Source organism: Pholcus phalangioides, unplaced genomic scaffold (assembly GCF_987345545.1).
Source record: "Pholcus phalangioides strain wild (caught in Gottingen) unplaced genomic scaffold, Ppha-v1.0 ptg000027l_1, whole genome shotgun sequence".
Taxonomy (NCBI): Eukaryota; Metazoa; Arthropoda; class Arachnida; order Araneae; family Pholcidae; genus Pholcus; species Pholcus phalangioides.
Window position 1 is genome coordinate 427493 of NW_028301617.1, and position 13703 is coordinate 441195.

Sequence of the window (13703 nt, forward strand, 5' to 3'; positions counted from 1 at the left end):
GATATTTTCTACACAAGTTAATAGACAAAAGATTTCATTTGATTCATTGATCCAATTGATTCATTGTTGGATCATTCGATCCTAGTGTTCCAACAGAGTAGAAGGAAGTAATGTACCATATTATCAACTTTAATTTGCATATTTTGATGCATTATACAGTCGAGTCTCCATTCAACAAACTTTTCTATTTAATGAAATGTTTTCTATAGAATTTTGACTTAGAATGACATTTACATGCTATTTATTCTCCATATTGCAAAAAGATCATTTCTATATAAAGAAGTTTTTCTGACAGGTTTTTTTTTGTTTTGTAATGTTTCGTGATTTCTCATTTGTCAAAGTTTCAACAAAATCATCAATAATCATGGAGCAGAGGGAAAGAAAGCTTAGAGAGAAAAAAATTGTTAAAGTTGTCTTTCTAGCAAATGTTTTGTGTTATATGGAGAAAACAACTTAAAAATGCTGTAAAGTTTTCTGTCTAGCAATACCTAAGCGATACACAAAGTAGGATTACAGACGATTTTACAGTTAAGGATATATGTTAAAGGTGGCTAGGTACATTTAAGTCTTCATTTTTATAACTTAATTTACAAATTTCTATTTAACAAATTTTTTTTCTAACAAAGTTTTCAATTGGAACGATGAGGCTTTCTTTAGAGACTATTGTGTGTATATCCAGTATATATAAATCTTTTGAGCCTTAGACATCGGAAGAGAATTTTTCTTCTTATACTTCTACCTCTTTTCATTGCCTCTGTCTGAATAGGGATGGAGAACCAGTAAAATTTCAGATCATAATTAAACAATCAAATCTTCAAATTGTGTCAGAACTGTATGTTTTAACTGTTGGTTTTAAAGTTGTCCAGTACTTCCTGAGGACAACACTATGTTACTGAATCGCCCTTCATCTGCATTCGTCTGATCCTGTTGTGAAGAAAAGCCATCTCTTCATTGATATAACATCTATTCCTGTCAGAAATATTCATTATTCCGGCACCTTGGCAATCATAACAGCTAACACTACAAGGTTTTAACCTTATCATGCCTTTTCTTTTTTTTTAAATACTTGATGCTTCATATTATCTCATAGAGATGTACCATTTCAGGAAACAGAGTACAAGCTTTGGGGTTTCCGTTTGGTTCAGGATGGGTGGACTCTTGATCCAATATGTTCACATGATTTATCAAAAGAAAATCAGAAGTTGCAAAGCTGGTGTTTGGGGTGGTCCATCAAGACTCCAGTTTTCATAGCAGCATGTAAGATCACTTATTCACATAATGATATTAATTGACATTCCAGAATTATTTTTGACTACTATTTTTTTTTTCGTCAAAGAAATATACTATGTAAAGAGTACTGCTGGGTTTCTGAGTTTGCATCTCTTCTCATACTTAATGATGCATAACAAAGTGCTCTAGGCTCATGACCTATTTTATTACAGAATATATACAGTATATTGTGTTGTGTGTATTATTTTTAGTTCATAAATGTGGATATCTGCCATATATGTTTATTGTTATGCAGGGAGCAACGGCCAAATTGAAGCGTATCCACTGGAAGGAAATGAGCCGACTGTATTGTTCAATCTCTCCAACATTGAAGAAAATAATTTTTCAGCTGTAGAGACTCTCGATAAATCACATTTGGCTGTCATGAATAAAAATCTCTCCAAAAGCAAGGGTCAGTAGCTATTTATTTTTTAAATTTTGATTTTTGTAATAATGAAATTGAGTTGGAATCAAGTCAAACATTTATATTTTAAAATGTTTCCTCCACATTTTTCTCACTAGGTACCATTCTGGAAGTTTGGGACTTGAAATATTGCACACAGAAGTCTGTAAAAACAGTGACACGTGTGCTGTCCAAAAATTTCAAGGTTAGCAGTCTGAGCTTTTCATTGCTATTGTTTTGTATTTCTAAGATGCAAATCTCTGGTTTGTTTATTTTTTATCAATTTACTTTGGATTCCATAAATTTGAGTCGATATACACTGGCACAAACATGCCAACATTGGCTTAAAGCTCGTCAGTAGTGATGAACATTCAGCTTTACCATGGGAGGGAGGTTGCCCCATAGGACAACATAATCATATTACAATAAAAACATTCACTCAAAATTTTTATTTATTTTTTTAAATTTTAATTCAATGTTCATGAAATACTGCACCTCAGTGGCACTGGAACCTAGAGGGCTCGTGCCACATGCCCCCACTTCCCAAAACAATGTTCAGAGAGTGCCGAGTCCCTTAATAATTTATGAATACTGAATGTAATCCCAACCTGCATACGCCCTTATGGGTTGTTTATATGAACTTCAAGCAACCCTAGACCTCCCATTCCCGTTTTCTTCGTATCAGAGCTCCTATGACAAAACATTCTTTCTGACACAAGTTCTGTGAACTCGACCATGCACTATGCAAATGAAGCCGGGTCCGCCACACTAAACCATTCAAAAACCTGTTTTTAGCCCACAGCATGAGGCAGTTTTGACAGCAAATAGATTTTGCACGTTTGGACATCGAATAGGGCGAACACCTTTTATAGCAGAAAGCCTTCATGTGAAGCTTTGGCGTCACTGAAGTCGACCATTTCACCTGCAGCCATTGGATGAAGCAGGTCGACGTATGCAAATCATTTTTTTTTTTTTTTGCAATATATGCAATGACTGTAGGTGAAATGGACGACTTCAGTGACATTGCAAGTGTCGCACATAGGCTTTCTGCTGTAGAAGGTGTTGGTAGAGCGGCGGGTTTATACGTGGCTTTACAGATTGCCTTCTGCGCACAGACAAAACAGATCGGCTATGAGTTTGTCTTCTCTTGAACTCTCTCACATGCATATATGAATTCATTGTTACGATAAAGATCCATGCAATTTTATAAAAATAATAATTAAAATAACTGAAACACCACAAAAACTCAGACCCGATTTTTTTTAAACCAATTTCCGTAGTATTGAGAGTGTCGCCCGTAGCTCCGTAGTTCATTGCAGCCATCTGTAGAAACTACAGACAATCCATAGCAGTTGGCAACTCTGCAGTCGTATCACCATAAGAGCAACGACAAAAGACTTCAAGTTATCATTATTTTGACCTATTGGAAATTCCTATTTGAGAGAGGGGGGGGGGAGATTCACTGAAATAACATCGCTATTCACGAATATTGTATTAGGGAAACATGTTAAACTACTAGAGATGAAGAAATTCTAAAAGATAAGTTATTCTATCTTAATCAAATTTAATTATTGAATGAGAATATTTAGAGATAAACTAGACATACATAATGTATTATGGAAACGGACGCATACATGATACTCATATAAATGAAACAAATTATAAATAAAGTTGTATGAAAGATTATTTTCTGTCAGAAATTAGTGATTTTTTTTACTGCCTTTCTCTTTTTGGTCCACTTTTGCAGGCAGACAGATGAATCCGTTAAATTCTTCTATTGTTCAATGCTAAATTCTATTGCTAATGCTAAATTCTATATTAAATTCTTTTGATGAATACCAAATTCTATTGCTAAATGCTAAATTTTATTGCTAATGATAAAAATTTAGCTAACTGCTAAGGTCTATTTCTAATATTAAAAATTTACCTAAATGCTAAATTCTGTTGCTAAATAATAATGCTTTATTCTATTGCTAAATTGTTACTAAATGGTTCTTTTTAATTTCACTCATTCCCGAAAACTTTGGCTTAAAAGAGGAAAACTTAAGAGTTGTAAGGGAATTTTTTAACACTAAAATATGGAAAAAGTTCAGGGCTGAGTGAAAACTTCAACTTAAACTGATATTCAATTTATCTGTGTTCGACTTATTGCAAATTGACTGTATTGATACTACTACTGCACTACTTGAACATGCACCTTGTAAACATTCCTCTGTAGAATTTCTGATGAATTGGTACATGCTGGAATATATTGTGCATATATGTGAGGGCTCTAAAATATTTATGTTGTCAGTGTAATGCTCTTGTTTGGTATGCTGGTGCTGCCACCTGTCTTCTTTCATTTTGAAGTGGAAATAACATGTGGCTGAATTTTTTCCATGTTATGTAAGTCTTTTGTTGAAGGTCTGCCTGCCTGCCTGCCCTCTGCAGAGAGATTGATATATTAATACTGTACAGAGGATTTCCTGTTTTATTGGGTGTGACAATGTCTCCCAATAGTTTATTAAATTGAGAAAAATTACTTGAGTTCCTTGGAGAGGGGGTGAGAAATGCCCGACTTCTGCTTATGTTTTTTTCCACCTTTACGCAAACTGCTTGCATTATGTTGAGACACTAAGAAATGAAAAATGTTTCAGAAATGTATGCACAAACTTCCAGGAGAGGTAAGTGCAAATATACAAATTAGAATCATATGGTAATACAGGTTCGAAAACACCATCTTCATGTAGCATACAGTGTGGTTTGATTGCTTGACTGCTTTCTTCAAGACCAGTGGCAGCTTGAGAAAAAATGTATACTCATGTTCTCCCTCAACCACTTTTTTTCGGTTCAAGATTTTTTTGCCTTTCAACTCAAATTTGGTGCCCTTCTTAGACTGCTGCCTAATGTAGCCATATGATTTTCATGGCTCAAGAAGAGCCTCCTCTAGTCAAGACACTCATACAGGGTTCACACTGGTCAGGTAAAGCCTGAAAAGTCAAGGAAATGTTTTTTTATTAAAAACAGTCAGGGAAAAGAGCCCCATTTTTGTTCTAAAACCTTTAAATTTCAGACAATGACCTGTCTATGTTGACTAATCATCATTATTGTCGTCTGATCGAGAGAGAAAAAAGATGGGCTGAAAAAAATTCCCTCTGGAAAAAAAAGGGAATTCGATAACATATTGTAAATATTGGTAATCCATAAAATATCGCAAAAGCTAAAGATACCACCAAATAGGGAAAGGAGGATTTCGTAAGTCCATGTGAGAAAACATATTGGTGTGACCTTATCGTAACTACTTATGGTGTTTCCGGAAACATCATAACTACGCATCGTAGAAAGCCATGGGTGCAAAGCTCAGTTATGATAATTTTGTATGCGGATGTAAGTTAGCAAGGCGGATGGCACATGTGTATATTTTGATTTGCACGAGGGGAATTTTTTATTTGAAAATGCTGAGAGTCTTGTGTGGGGGGGGATGAAAACCTGAATCTTCAGTAGGCTGATTGGATCGAAGCAGTCAGAAATGATCCGTATAAAGTGTGGTGTTAGCTTTGGAGCAAAGTGCTCAATTTGAGTGACATAGATAAGCTGTTCAGAGCCATACCAGGCATGTGAAATCAGAGGAATTTGGTAAACAACCCCTGATTGCCAAACTTCTTGGTTGTAGCACTTAAGCGAGTGCAAGCTAACTGCAAAGAATTGTAATGCAGTGAAACCATCTACATATTTGACAAATTAGGTCACAAAGGAAACAACAGTAAAAGCTTAAATTGTATGGGCATTGAAATCGCAGAAAAGGTAAATCTTTCATTCCTAAATTATGTCCTAGTTTTCCATCAGGCACATTTGAAAAACATAAATGCATGTGTAAAAAAATATGATAATTAATAACCAATGACTATGATGTTATCATATTGTAATTAATTAACATTATTAATTTTACAGTTAATATGGATAATTTTATAATACAATAAATTTCTATTAATCTATATTAAATTTTTTGGAAAACCTGGAATTTTTTTTAAATTTGACAGGAAAACCTGGAAAAGTCCGGGAATTTTTTTTATGAAAATGAGTATGAACCCTGCTCATATTTCTAAAACTCCTTCTGAAGTAACAAGATGATTGAAGTCACAAATATGGAGTAGGCTGATATGTGACTTGCATATGAAGCCGATGATGCAGACTTTCAAAAATGCAAATGCCATAATAAGCAAAATTCCCAACAAGGAAGCTAGAAAGATCTGCCCATAAAGAATATAGATGTTGAATAAAAATTAAAATATATAGCAACTTAAAACAAGAGCAATTATCATGAGAAAACAAATGCATACTAAAATGAAATATGTGTGATTGTATGGTTCAGACACTCACAAGCTTGTGTCAAGCTCATGGCCATGTGCGTATGAGCATCTTTAGTAAATTTCATGCATCTTTTGGGTAATAAAAAGTACTTCATTCCCATACATTGCCATCCAATCTCATTTTTCATCCTCTCCGTATACTAGAACTTGAAGATTGGGTTCATTACCAAACATTGCTACTGTATACAGGGCTGTCCTAAGAGCATCATTAGGCCCCGGATCGAATGATTTTTCTGAGGCTCTACGTGGGAAATTCTCAAAATTTTCAAGTGGTTCCCATCTTTGTGAGTACCCTGGGCCATGCTCAGGCCAATGCATTAAGACAGCACTGACTGTATGTGGCTTCAGTTTGCCTTTGTTCGCTTCTAGAGATTTGTATATTTCTTAGACACCCTTTACAGTTTGCAACTGATATTTGACTTTTTTGAACTGACATTTATTTTTCCTGTGTAATGAATTTTATTAATCCATGTGTGTCGAGTCATTCATTGTATTCTAGTGTGTTATATTGCTCTTCTCTTGCATTTTTGCTGCTACTTCTATCAACCAGATGAAAGCAGTGGGATCTAAACTTTATGTTTCCATCGATAATGGTGTTATGGCGATTCCTGTGGAATTAGAAGAATCAACACTATTTGCGGTTGTTGGCAAGACTGCTGAAGATCACAAGAGCACATCTTACGAATGGAATTTTGAGGGAAAACTTCAAGTAAGATAGCTTTTTATTAAATCAAAAGTATCATAATGATATAGAGATGCCATTGACATGCTAAAGCATGTACAGTCGAATCCCGTTTTAACGAACCTTTTTTTTAATCCCCCAGATAAGTTTACATATGACCAATGCATAAACCTGGAATTCCTTTGTAACAAAATTTCGTTGTAACAAAGTGATTTCTCTGGTCTTTTGGAGTTCATTATAACAGGATTCGACTGTATCTGGCATCTCTGTATCTTCAGGTATTTGATGCACTTTAGAAAAAATTTCAGAAAAGGGCACATAAAAATTTGGTTCACACTTCGTTTTTTTAGTTCCAAGAAGAAAAACCTCCAACTTTTTCCCTTCTTTTCACAGTCTATCACAATCACGCAAACCTCGAAAAAGTGGTTTTACAACTTTGTATACTATACTGTATTATATTGATATACACGCGGGTTGTTAGTTGCTTCCCTTAATGAAGGGCCATGTGTGTGTAGAATTTTCAAATTGCGAAGTTTCTATTCTCTCTCTCTCTTTCTCTCTGTCCCCTGCTGATTTTCTTTCTTCAGATTACATACTGGAAATTACAGTACTTTCATGGCTAATCTGCTGGCATTCAAACACAGTGGTCTATACACCGTAAATTCGCCTTGTTCTTACAAGATTGCAAATGCACAGTTTTTGAAAAATCATAATGAATTTGGAACGCCTGTACAAAGTGTAAAACATTTTCCAAAATTATTTCATAAAAAGAAGAAAAAACTAATCTGTAAAAACTACCTTGAATATCCAGTTTTGTCATCGCTATGGGGTAGTCACATATCTCCTTGCAAAAATCACGTGTGTGTACTCAGAATCGGCTCCTGGAGGGGCGGAAGGATTTTTTCCACAGAAATTGTGGGTCACTAATGTTCAAAAAGAATTTTTAAATTAACATATTATAAAAGACTGTATTTTCTCCAATATTTTAATCTATATATAAAAACAAATGTATGTCTGTTTTTCCTTTATGCATTACTACACCATTCATCCAATCACTATAAAACTTTGGGAAGTTGTTGAATACACTCCCGCGAAGGTTTCTGACATAGCTTTTTTTTTCTCCTTTCCTTGAATTTCCTTTCTTCTGAGGTCGCAGCAACGTGCAAGCTAGTTTTCTATAAAAATATTTTCCATTTTCTTGGGATGGGGGGATCAGCCCCAATACCCAGCGATTTTGTCTTTGGCAAAAATCCGGGTTTGGAACCCGCAATTTCGCAAAGGTAATTGGCCAAAAATATGAGTTGGCTATTCCTTTGAAAAAAGCTCTGGTTGCCATGACAATCACACAGACCTACAACACAAATATGTGTACATTGAATTTCGAATCCATGCATTACCAATTTGGAGGATAGATGCAAGGCCGCAACTAGGGTGGAGAGCAGGCGGGTCTAGTGTCTCCCTCCCACCCGGGCTCTGGACTAGAGGGGGCGCCAAATTCGCCCTTGATTCTGCTTCTTCTACAATACACAGGGTGCCAAAATGTGTGCTTTCTCTGTTTGAGAAAAAGTATCTAGTTGTGGCTCTGGATAGATGGAACCATCTACTGAACACAAAACACGCCAAATGCTGGGCACACATAAACACATTTAACTTTCACCAACAAAAATCTGACATACATTGGTGGATTAAAGTTGATCTGGGCCCCGGGCGCAAAAGAAAATATTGGGCCCCTTAAATTATAAAAAAAGTGTGAGGTTTTGGTTTTTTGGGGCCTCTCTTCCAAAAAGTCAGGGCCCTGGGCACGTGCCCGCTATTGAATCTGTCTCTGCTGGCATAGCCCCATATTCAGGTGTGAAAATATGTGGCAGTTAAATGACGACAGATCAGAGCAGTGGGCCATCAAGGAGGAAAAATAAAGTAACTGTATTAGGAAATTGCTTCACAAGGATTTATATGACACAGAAATCAGAAGATGAGTGTCTGAGAGTTCACACTGAGAGAGAATCCCATTTGCTTTAAATTTAAATCAGAAGATATTATTGAAAGAGCTATAAGATTTTTTTAAAGAAATTAAAAATCAATCGGAAGGGAATTTATAGATTGATTTATTAGTAAGTATATAAATGTGTGCCTCTAACTTTGTTACAGTGGATCCTGCTTATAAAGTTTTTCAAAAAAACTTCATAAAAACGCCGTAAGCAGGAAAACACTTTAAACAGGAAATCTTAGTGAGAATTACTTAGTGTTGGGACCATGAAAATAAGTTGCCGTAGTAAGTGGAAAAACATTCTAAATGGGAACGTTATAAGTGGGATCAACTGTACATTTGGTTTAGATTTATTACATGTGCTATACATTCCATGTGTTAAATTCTCTGTGTTAATGGGCTTTCTTCTATTTATTTGATGCACAGATCTACCTCCTCTTACCCAGAACATGGTCCACTGCTCTGTCTCAACAAAGAGATATAAGCAGGTGATCAACGACCTGGAGGTATGCTGGATAAAATTCATAGAGATATCAGCAAATTATAGGAGGGAGTGGGGACATACTTTTTCAAGATAATTTTTTTCAAGAGCAACCCACTTTTACTCAAAAGGGACCTAGATTTTTTGACCCTGGGTCCTGGAACCCAGGTAAATTAGAGTACAGCGGCATCTCTGAGATATGTTGCTATACAAAACATGATTTCTCCTTCAGATGCTTACCTGATGGATTATTAAAAATTGAATGAAAAATGTATTCAATTATGAGGGACGATATGATAATAATTATTAATCTATGTGAAAGGATAACTATCAATTGAATATTAGTTGCAATCTTAATTTTTTTTATCCTTTGCGTATGCCAAAAGGTTTTAAAAAAACGAGTTCCTGATCGAACCAATAGAGTGTTTGCCAAGCCAAACTTTTTATATTGGGAACGCCTGACTTTCTGGGTAATAGGATGGCATTTAAATATAGCGGAGCTTTTGACTATTTGTCTTTCTGAAAATTTTACTTTATTTTAGGAGGTTGAAGAAGAATCCCAAGAATCGAGTGAAGCTTCAAAACCTATGGATTGTTTTTCCATGAGTTTAGATTTGTAAGCTTTTTCTGTTCTATATTTTCTAGAATTTTTCGTTTTGTATTGATGTCATATTATACCTTTAAAATATAATGTGCAGTTTAAAAGGTGAAAAAAAAGAGTGAGTAATGTTCATGCACTTATGGACAACATTCCCAAGTTAATTTTGATCTGTTAACCCTTTAATTGGCGTGCATCAAAATATCCAGATTAAAAAAAAATTTTATGAGTTTATAAAATGCCATCACATGACGAAAAAATTATTGGAAATATTAAAAAAAATATGGGATGTTGCACTTCAGAAAACACACTATATTTATATGATTTACGTAGATTTGAATATTATAAAAATGCCATTTTAACTTACTTTTCTATCATTGTTGAAGAATGCACAGCAATATGTCTCCTCCACACGTGGGACATTTTCTCCGAAAATGCAAGACTTAGAAATTGTTCTTGTCAGGAAATAGGATAGGAGACGTGTACTTTGAGGTATTCTGCTCATAGTTATAAAAACTTCATGAACAACTCACAAGTAAAAATCAAATGTTCAGGAGTTGCTTAAAAGCTGAAATGAGCTCAAAATATAAATTGCCTTTACATGAAAAATATAAGAAACTCGTGTGTTGCTCTTGAGAGCAGCACTGCGAAATAAAGGTTAAGTTGACTATACGGCACAAGTAGAATATTCTATATATTTACCACCCTTTAAATACATTGTTTTTAGAATAACAGACTTTTGTGGTTTGAAGTTCTTTTCATCCCTCAAACCATGACAGCCTTATATTCTAGAAACTGTGTATTGTTGCTTAAAAAGTGCCAGAAAAAGCTTTGTGTGTTTCATCAGCAACTTTTAACATGGTCAGCTTTTCGATCTGTTCGTCTGCCATATTTTGACTCAGTATTTCACTTTCTCAAATTACATGAAAACGAATGACCAAATAAAAGTTTTTATATTGATTTTTATTCTAAATTTTGCAGCTTATGTATATCAATTTTTCTTTATTAGGTTAAAAGAAAAACTTGATAATTTTTCAATAGAAGAAACCAAGACATTCTGTTCTGCGTTGGCGAGGCAAAAGGATGTATCTGAAAAGGACTTGATTAGGTTGGTCCGATTCGCATTGAAGTGAGTTTTACAAAAAAATTTTACACTTTTTTTTCTTAATGAACATTTTCCTAATCTTCATCACATTTAATTTAAAAAGTTACAATCCAAAGATCTTTTTTAATTCGAACGTTGCATGTATGGACCAGCAAAGAGTAACTTTAGTGTTACTTCAACTCAGCAGGAATTTCATGAAATTTAGTTCCTCCAAGCTAGAAAGACTTGTCTCTCAAACCCAACATTTGTCCCAATGAGATAAAATTCTCACCTGTTAAATTTTTTCTGCGTCTCCCCCCCCCCCCCCCCACAAACTGCACCAGTAGAATGACCCAGAAAACTTGCATATTTATATATGCCACAAGGATAAATTAAGAATTGGTTTCTCTGCAAATTGTTCCATCCAATATGAGATATATTCATAGCTTTGACTTTACAGACGAAACATTTCTCCAAATTTTTCCCTTCAATTATTATTTTTTCCTTTACCATGATTTGCCTCCCATCCTATTGTACATACGGGCATGGGTTGCACAGCCTCAGAGCTCCCCATGGTCCCAATTAACTAATATTTATATATCATAATTTTCTGTATATAATCTGCAGTCATGTATAATCTGAGTATGAATATTTTTCTTCTCATATCTATATGCCATCCATAAATCTTTTGATACCAGATTCTTTCTTGTCAGAAATTTCATTGACGTAGAGGTACAATGGAAATGGCAACATCATGACCACAGAAAAAAGACTGCTACTGCGGGAAGTTCCCCACACACTGCCATTCAGAATCCACAATAAACTGTAGGTCTCAGGAGAATTAGCCCTTGGCTGTAGAAAATGAATCATTATTAACAATCATTAAATCGTTCAAAAAAAATTTCACAAATTTTTAAGTATTTATTTCTGCTCCAACTTCCAAAAAACCAGAAGATGTGTTGACGCAATATACATAGCCCACAACAAGAAATTATGTTTTTTTACGAGTAATCCGCAACACAGAAAAATATACCCTATATTTGTATGCAAAATTGTTCCCCGATTTACACAGTTATTGTTGGTCCCACCTATCATGTAACTTTGCGGTATTGCTGTGTTTATTTATGTCATTTTAAGATTGTTTGATGGATTGCATTTCTAGCTCTTGTAAGCCATTGGTTGAACACTCCTACTTTACATGCTGGTACAGTCGAACTTCTCAATAGTAGACGCCCCGGGGATTGAACGTTTTGTCCACTAACTGGGAGTATCCGTTAATAGATAGGAAAATATATTGAAACCTGTAATAATTCAAAAAAATTGTGTGTTGATGAGAGGTGCCCTCCCCCCCCCCTAACTGGGCAGTCTGTTATGGGAGATTTCACTGTATCTCAATTTGTGCTCATTATTCATTCGAACTTTTTCATATGGTGTAATGGACATACTCTATTAACTCCTTCCTGTACTACATTTTCTCATTCACTATATTTTCATGTGATGTATTGATATATGTTTCACTATACAATTATAACTCACATAAATGGGTATTTCTCTCTATTTTGATGACTAGGAAAAGTGAACAACTAGATTTCACAAAAATTGATGATGACGAATCTCTAGCTGAGCATGGCGATTTTCTTCTGTTGTATCCTTTCAATTTTGTTCACTAAATAATTATATGTGTGTGTTTTACTTATTCTATCCAATGAAAAAGCTTTTGTTTTGAGGAAAATAAAATAAATGTACTGCAGATGCTTGTGGCTATAGGCTATAGCAGATGCAGTTTATGCTTGCGATCATTTTGTACTAGACAAGATAAGTTTTTCATGATTCCATTTTATGATAGAAATCTGTAGAAACTATGGACGTTCCATAGTTGATGGTGAGTATGTTTTGTTGTGACAAAAATGTTTAATTGTGCCACTTATAAATTAATGTATAGAAAACCTAAGAACTTACTATAAGTAAAATATGTTTGATACTGCAGATACTTGGAGATGCAGTTTATGCTTGTGATAATTTTGTACTAGATAGGATAAGTAAGTTTTTATAGAGAGGATAAGCTACAAGATTACACTTGACGCTCGCTTTTTTTTAAACCCATATGAATGTGAAAAATAGTTTGTAAATGAGAAAGGCATTTATAGGAATACTATATTATTTAGGACCGGATTATCAAGGATGGTGTCACTTTCCGCTACATACAAAGGTTTTTAACAGCTGATTGATGCGAAGACATATTTAACGAAGAGAGAAAATTCAACTGCCCTGCAGGGAATCGAACCCACATCCTCTCACTTGCCGGGTGAGTGAGGGCGATTCAATTTTCTAAATATATCTTTGCATCAGCCAGCTGTTAAAAACATTCAATCAGATTAATTCATAGATTAAAGGTTTGTAAAATCTAGCATCCATCGGCTGTATTTAAAAAATTACAGCCTGCTACTCAACACTTACCCCCGGTTGACCTGTATGATATGAAATGGCTTTCTTTCTTTCTTGATATTATTCTATAAATTGTTCATTGCAATTCGTAGTTTTCTTAATCAAAATTTTAGATCCTCTTTATTTAGTGTCAAATTCAGTGACATATTTTTGCGACATAACTTAAAAGTACTTACTTCAGAAGAAACCAGGGTAAGTTCTATTTTTTTCTTCCATTCAGTTTCACAATGCTTATATTCTTACCTAGCCAGCTTGTTATTCTTGCATTTATTTCATTAGCTACAACCAGTTGATGTCGAAAATAGTAGGTGATCCCAATAATGTAACTTGCTCAGTTTCAGAGGGAGGCGATTGCCCCACCCAAGAACCAAAACATAAGGGGAAAATGTATCTGTCCCGTGTGAT

At 34.8% G+C, this 13703-nt stretch overlaps 1 protein-coding gene across 1 annotated transcript in view; it reads left to right on the forward strand.

Moving 5' to 3' along the window:
• LOC149068001 (nucleolar protein 11-like) overlaps nt 1–13703 on the forward strand; it is a 29542-nt gene that overhangs the window by 8340 nt on the left and 7499 nt on the right. The window contains exons 5-12 of the mRNA XM_089251638.1: nt 1107–1257; nt 1526–1681; nt 1792–1877; nt 6572–6730; nt 9714–9787; nt 10779–10898; nt 12424–12498; nt 13412–13490. Coding sequence (XP_089107764.1) covers nt 1107–1257; nt 1526–1681; nt 1792–1877; nt 6572–6730; nt 9714–9787; nt 10779–10898; nt 12424–12498; nt 13412–13490 — 900 coding nt within the window. The remainder of the gene's footprint in view (nt 1–1106; nt 1258–1525; nt 1682–1791; nt 1878–6571; nt 6731–9713; nt 9788–10778; nt 10899–12423; nt 12499–13411; nt 13491–13703) is intronic.